The 7,778-nt window shown below is 41.4% G+C and overlaps 1 protein-coding gene across 1 annotated transcript in view; it reads left to right on the forward strand.

Annotated features, from left to right (window-relative positions):
- FILIP1 (filamin A interacting protein 1) overlaps positions 1-5,880 on the forward strand; it is a 218,497-nt gene extending 212,617 nt beyond the window's left edge. The window contains 1 exon segment of the mRNA XM_025200098.1: positions 2,444-5,880. Coding sequence (XP_025055883.1) covers positions 2,444-2,484 — 41 coding nt within the window. The 3' untranslated portion in view covers positions 2,485-5,880.
- Positions 5,881-7,778: the final 1,898 nt, after the last annotated feature.

Consider the following 7,778-nt stretch of genomic DNA (forward strand, 5'->3'; position numbering starts at 1 on the left):
AATTATGCAAAATTATGCAGGTACTTTGTCTGGTTGTGGGTGTGGGGGAGAAAATTATGACGTGTGGGGGGCTATGGGTACATGTGTGGAGTTTGGAGCCTGGGGATGGGGGATCCTACCCGTGGCATGATGCGGGGTACTATGAGTCAGGAGTGAGGGGCAACAGCAGGGCTGGGGGGGCTGTGGCTTGGGAGTGAGGGGCAGACAAACATATGCTCACAGACACCCCGCAGCAGGTAAGTCTGTGGAGGGGGAGGGCTGGGGGAGAGGAAAGGGGCAGGGAGGCTGATCGAGGCCCTCACGGTGAAGGAGGGAATGGGGCAGGGGCTGGGGTGAATGGGGTCCTGGGACTGGTCATGCGACAAGAGCCATGGGTGGTTTGTCCAGGGGTGTGGGGGACACAGCTCCCTGCTGCTGTGTGCAATCCTGAGGGAGGCATGGGGAACACATACCCCCTGATACATGCATGGGGCAGAGGCAGGCAGCCTGCTGTGAGCTGGGGCTCTGCACCCTGTTGCCTTTGCCCTGGGTGCCATGCAATGCCATGTGCCTCCTGCCACTGGGTAGGCAGGGGACACGCAGCTAGCACGTGAGTCCTGGGGCAAAGGCAGCAGGGTGCAGCGCCCCAGCCCACACAGGCAGCTTGGCTCTATTCTGCACAGAAACTGGGGGGAGGGGTGTGTGCCCCCCATGCCTCCCCCGAGGGTGCATGTAGTGACGGGCAGCCATGCCCCACCATGCCCCTGGACGAACCGCTTGCAGCTCTGTGCCATGACTTGTCCCAGCCCCAGGGACCCATTCACTCCAGCCTATGTCCCACTCCCTCCCTCACCATGGGGGCCTTGATCTGCTCCCCCACCCATTTCCTTTCCCCCCCACCCCTCCCCCTCCACAGACTTACCCACATGGTCCTGCTCTACATGCAGCGTGCAGGCTGTTGTTGCTCATGTGTGCCAGTTTGTGCGCGCCCAGGCTGCCCTGCACTCCTCTGCACTGCCCCGCTGGGTGGCCCGGATGCAGCGGAGCACAGCCCAGGCACAGGCTCCAAAACCACATGCACAATCAATTTGCTAAAAAAGTTAATGCAAGAACCAATTACACATTAATCATGTACACTAACTGCGATTAATTGGCATCCCTAATTTTTAATATATTTTCAGTTTTCCATTATATAGTTCTAAAAAATCAAACACTTTAGAGCCATTATTTAAAAATTAAACTTGGACACAGCTTCATAAAAATATAATTGTGGCAAAGATACACAGATATTTTTAAAATAGTTTTTGAAAATCTTATATATTTTTAGGGAAGGGAAGGAAATCACTCTTACTCCTTAAGAAATATACAACCAACTGATGTCTGAAAGGATATTATATGCATTTCTAATTAATGGTTGACTATGTTATTTTATTTCAAACCTTCACAAATATTTCAGTTATTTTCAAGGTACACTCAAATCTACACTGATGATGAAGTTCTTAGTAAATACGTTGTGCATAATAAAATGTACTACTTCAGATTAAATTACTATGATTATTTAATATTTACAGTAAAATATTATAATTAAATATCAATGCAGACAGACTGATTAGGATAATGGACCTTGTATATTAGGCACAATACAATCCTAAACTACAGTTCTGCAGTCTTTTTACACTTTATGGATATAATTCTGTTGGCCATAAACTTAATGGCTGAACTAAATGTGGAAGAATGTTATTTAAGAAGTATCCTTGTTTCTCTTTCCTTCTCACATTCCTGATTGTTGTCTTAACTTTACTGGTTCAACAAATATGAGTAAAATAATTACATTACAACCAACAACCCTAAAATAATTAAGATATAAAATGTTATGGCATAATGGGGAAATAAAAACTGAATAAAAACTGGCCACACATTTTTTTTAGTGAAAAAATGGTTCAAGAAAAAATGTTTTGTCTAAATCAAAACTTGATGCATTACAGTTTTGACAGGAAAAGTTTCTGTTCCAGGACTAAATTTCTTGTCTAAGGAGAGAGGACCATACCCACATACAGACATCCCAGAAGAGCTACAGTATGTTAGAGAGGGCATTCAGCAAGATTAAGTCCCTGATCTGCCTGATTCAGACTAGGATTTGAGCCTCAGTTTTATAATAGTTTATCTTGTTCAACTATATTATTACTTTTTTCAAAGCAGCAGAGATGTGATCTGAGCGCTGAGTTGGGAGCCAAAGATATCTGAGTTTTAATTTTGGCTCTAGTAGTCTCTGTTTTGCCTTGACTGAAACATTTATCTATCTCACAATATTTTATGAGGTTTAACTGTCTCTAAGATGTTCTGAAAATAAATACTACAACATGCCAAATTTCATTTTAATATTTTTATTTTAAAAAAACAATCATTAAAATTAGTCTTATTTAGCTTCTTATAACATCAAATATTTTCCTGTCTTTTCTTTTAGAGAGTGTCATCATTCATCAGTTACGCATGAACTCTAGATGAAATACTACATCAAATGTATTCTGTGTGTGTGCACTTCCTTACTACACCAGTTGGATGGATCACTGTTGGAAGCTCTTTACCATTACTGCCAGGGGCTCCAATGCTACTGATTACTTATGGAAGTATATATTGCTTCCACTGGATATTTTGTTTTGTTTGGGGGTTTTTCTTAGACTTTAAAAAATGCAATGGCGTTGCTAATATTTTCAAAGTATATAGTGAGAGAAAGCAGCAGTTTTGCTGCCAAATGAATTTTACTCTTCTTTTGCAAAGCATAAGGCATATGCTTGATTTTGTTTGGTGTTTGCTATATAATTTATTTTTATAATACACTTTGTAATGTAATTTTCCCTAAGCCTTCCAATTTCTATTGTCCATGGCACATTTATATGTAGAACACTGTCAAATTCTGAAAGTGTTGATTCATATTTTTCTATTAGAGAGCCTGTAAAGAAATTACATGTTAACAACAGTGCATTTTTAAATGGAAGACGTACTGTACTCAACACAAATTTTCCTGCCACCTTATAACACTGTGAGACTAAATGTTCTGAAGACTGCTGTACAGGATATACTGTTATAAGGTTTTTTTTTGCACTGTGCGGTGGTTTGGTTTAAAAATGAGTACTAAAATCCAGAGTCCTAAAGTACTACCTGACTTCATAGATTGATTTGAAATACTGCAAACCAGTGTTCGTTAAGCTGTGATTTTTTTTTTACGTGTGTTTTTAATTCTGCCTGTACCATAAAGTCAATTTTCATTACACTGTAACAAATAAATTTTCACTAGTATGCAAACACAACCGAATGTCTGAATGGTAATACTAATTTCAGAAGGCTGACCCCATTTCAGTTGTTTATAGAGAAGGACACACATGATTTTGGCAGTTGCTGCCCTTAGGTTAGTATTTGATACCATATTAAAGTGCACGCATACATACATAAAGTTGACCCTGATATTGCCAAGTGCTTTAAAGAAAAATCCATTGCCTGACAGAGCTAATGATATTATTGTTTCTAGCTGTGCTTTCTCGACACTAGCAAATAAATCACAAACTGAACTTAAATTTTATATCAGCAGCCCTGGGAAGCTGGAAGATAAGAAGCAGCAAAGTGAGAATTCTATGGCAGCTCTTAAAATAAAAATGATATTTCACAGACTTCTTAATAAGATGCAATACAAACTGCATACAGTATAACTTCATAAATCCAGCATGCTCAGGACCGAGCATCTACCGGAAATTTGAAAATTCCGGAGTTTTGAAACTGGAGCGGCGGCTGGTCATGGAGCGGGGGATGGGGGTAGCAGCAGCTGATCCTGGAGCAGTGGCCGTACATGGAGTGGGGTGGTGGACGGCGGCAGGAGCTGCCACATGCAAGCTTCCCCCTCTGTGTCTTGGGAGGTGGGGGGTTGTGGCGGCTGGTCCCAGAGCAGCGATGCGGGGTGGTGAATGGTGGTGGTAGCTGTTGCGTGCAAGCTTCCGCCTCTGTGGCTGGCAGTAGTGTATTTTTTAAAAGTGCCAGATTTTCAAGAATTCTGGATTGTTAATGTCCAGATTTATGAGGTTATACTGTACTATGTTTTCTGGTATTTATTTTCATAAATAAGTATTTTTATAATTAATTAGTTGTATTATGAATTGTTGCCATATTTTTAGTTTGCAGAGGCTTCAAATTCTATGTTGTCAAAAAACTTACCTGTTTGGGGGGGGGGGGGTTGGAATATGGAGGAATGGTTCAGGATTAAAGAACAGATGCATTAACTGTTCATTTCTGATAAATGAATGAATGGTGAAACGCTTCAGTTTTCCTATTCTGACATATTCAAGAACAATATTTAACCTCATGCTGAAATGAATAGAGCAGTTAATCCCTCAGGCTGTCTCTGCACTTGGAAAGATAATGAAGTGTTGATTTATAGTTATTCAGATCATGTTTCCAATATTATTTTCTCAGTAATAAGAAACAGGATATTTTAATACCACAATTTATGTTCTGCACCACATTTCACACCAACAGAATGGTAGGATATGCTGCTACCTATATAGTGTGTATCTTTCTGACAGCATTTTTAAGCTATTTTATGTGACCGTTTGCTTCCATGAAATTCTAATATTTGTTTGTTTTGTATAAACTTTATATGAAGTGAATTCATTTTAAGTGGGTATAAAGTGTCATGATATGGCAGCCTGTAAGGAAAAGATGAAAATGCCAGTTACAGCATCTAGAATGGATGCAATCAATTTCATTTTTCTTATGAAGAATGAACCCTGCTAAGTTTTGGCTGTACTGGAAAGAGCTTTCTTGTTTAGTTGTTTGGCTAAACCCTCACAGTGATGCTGTAGCTTACATAATAGAAGATATTGAAAGCGTGTTCCACAGCCTTCTGACCTTATTTGTGAATGAATCACCACCTAGATTAAAAATGGCTTTAATTTAATCTGTAATGAAACTGGCAGTTATCTCAGTGAACACAGCAACCCTATCACAATGTTTTTTCTGGTTTTAACACTGCTTTTAACTTCCTGTTGTGCTGTCTGAAAGCCTCAGCTGATATAAAAAGTGTATTTTACTTGTTGAAATTTAACAGCATTCTGATATATTTTGCTTATGGCAAAAAATATTGTGCTTGCTGTAAGAACTTCCCCTAACCCCTACCAAAGACACAATTTGTAGAACTTTAAACAGTTAAAGTATTTTTGTTTTGTTTTTTGTTTTTATCAGAAATGCAGCTAGGATTTATTTTCATGTATTTACTTTTTAAAATATTTTGAATGGAACTGTAGTATCCATATAATTGGGAGACATATTTCACTGGCTGTAACCTAAATGCAATAAAATGCATCTTGTTGAGGTTTTCCATACACATTAAGCTTGTAATATTTGACTGGCACGCAGATGTATAGTATATTTTGTAAGATAACAAATGCCATCTGCTCGAAATGTATCCTATTGCAGATGACAAGTGAATTTTACCCTGTGAATTAAAGTTGCTGCCTAAATCTTTAAAATAGTCTCATCCATATTTGAATATTGAGGGCCTGAACACATTACATGTTCACACTAGAGGAAACTGTTTTTGTACTAGTATAAACCCTTAACAATGTAAAACATGTTAGAATCTAGTGTAGTTACCCTGGAGAAAAATGGTAGTAAAAATACATACAGGTGGAGGTGTTGTGTCTGCAGTTATCGTAGGTAGTCATTCAATCATTGCAAGTAGCTTATTATATGTGCCTCATCAATTAGTGTTGAGGTGCTTTAAAAATGTTTACTGCAGTGGCTGCTTCAGGATCCTTGCCTGTCTGATCTGGATTCCAGTGTAATTTATAATACTGTAAAAACCAATATACATCAAACTGGTAGTATCTTGGCCCTCTATTCAAGATATAAAAATTAAATATAGTAGCTATGTAATTACCTTCTGCTTTTGAGTACTTTGGGAGAAAGAATAGTGAAAGATGGAACTAGAGACCATTCTGGCCTTGACACCTGGAAAGATCATGGAACAGGCCCTCAAGGAATTTATTTTGAAGCACCTAGAGAAGAACAAGGTGATCAGAAACTGCCAGAATTGATTCACCAAAAGCAAGTTGTGTCAGACCAACCAGATTTGCATCTATGATAGGGTGACAAGTTCTATGGAAGTGGAGAGCAGTAGATGTGATATACCTTGACCTGTGACCTGGTCTGCCACAGCATTCTCATTAACAAACCAAACTGAGGAAATACAGACAAGATGAAAGCACTGTAATGTGGATATATAACTGGTTGCATCGTGTTCAATGAACAGTCATCAATGACTCAATATCTCGTTTGGAGGAGGTATCAAATGGGGTTCCTTGGGAATCTGTCCTGGCTCAGGTATTGTTCAACATTTTCTTAATGATTTGGATGAAAGAATTGAATATATACTTAGAAATTTGCAGATGACACTAAGTTGAGTGAAGTTGAAGACATTCTGTAGGGTAGTGCCAGAATCTAGAATGACCTGGAAAACGTGGAGAAAATGCCCACAATCAATCAGCTGAAATTCAATAAGGACAAATGCAAAGTGGTGCACTTAGGATGGAATAACTGCATGACAATACTTGGCTGAGATGGTTTAGTCAGGGATGATCCCACCTTGAACAGGGGGCTAGACTAGATGACCTTTTGAGGTCCTTTCCAGCCCTACTTTCCTATGATCCTAAGTTATACTAGAAATATTCTTTTCATACAAATACACTTGTTAAAGAAAATAATCAGTCTTCCATTTTACACCTCGGAAGCAGAGAGTATGCTGAACTTTCCCTTTCCTTTGTGTGCTTACTGGCATAATTGCAAACAGGTAAATAGTCTACAGAAACACTATCCCCATACTTATAGTAATTAAATTCAACCTCATCCACTTCAGTATCTTACTTAGGCACATATAATGCTTTTGGGAAGGCAGGAACGAGGGCCTGTTTGCTGTCTCACTTATTTCCTCATCCCCCAAAATTACATTGGGGCTGTTTTAAAGCATCAGACCAAGGAGAAAAACAAATCACTCAGGTCCACTGAAGACCCAGGAACCAGGTGGGGGGAGGATTTACCCCCTTCTGCCCTTCACTTTGGGTGAAGTTACACATTACACACAGACCATACTAAATCTGTGGAATATTAAATGGTGTTAAAGCTACAACGTGCTGTGAGCAATTGCACATAAAGTAGGGTTACCGTATTTCCAATTCCAAAACAGAGGACACCTGTGCGGGGGACCTCACTCCCCACCCGCAGACCCCTGGCCCAGATGGTGGCCCTCACTCCCCACCCAGTCCCTCACCTCCCCAGGCTATGCTGGTGCCCCTCACTCCCAACACGCATCCCCCCCTGGCCCTACCAGCGCCCCTCACTCCTGACCCGCAGCCCGTCCCAACCAGGCCAGCGTGCGGCAGCTCCGGTTTTTGCGGGTGCTCGTGGAGCGAGCAGGAGGGAAAAGGGGAGGCCTGTGGCATCCCGCCCCAGGCTAGGGCTCCCACGTCATGGCAGGCGGCCCCGAGCAAGGGCACTAGCCCAGCTCCCCCGCTGTTCTCTAGAGAGACCAGGCCTGCAGAACACTAGCAGAGCAACTACGCATGCCCCACCCCAGCTGCGGGGCCGCGTCTCACCCACCGGACTGCGCATGCGTAATACTCCTCCCTCTCGCGCTCTGACTTTCCCCTGACACGGCGCATCATCAGCGCGCGCCCCAGCCTCCCCACTTTTGCGCAGGACGGCTCGAGGCCCGATCACGTGGCCACGGCGGGCGGTGACGCTATTGTGTCGTTGCA

This window comes from Alligator sinensis, unplaced genomic scaffold (genome assembly GCF_000455745.1).
Source record: "Alligator sinensis unplaced genomic scaffold, ASM45574v1 scaffold37_1, whole genome shotgun sequence".
Classification (NCBI taxonomy): domain Eukaryota; kingdom Metazoa; phylum Chordata; order Crocodylia; family Alligatoridae; genus Alligator; species Alligator sinensis.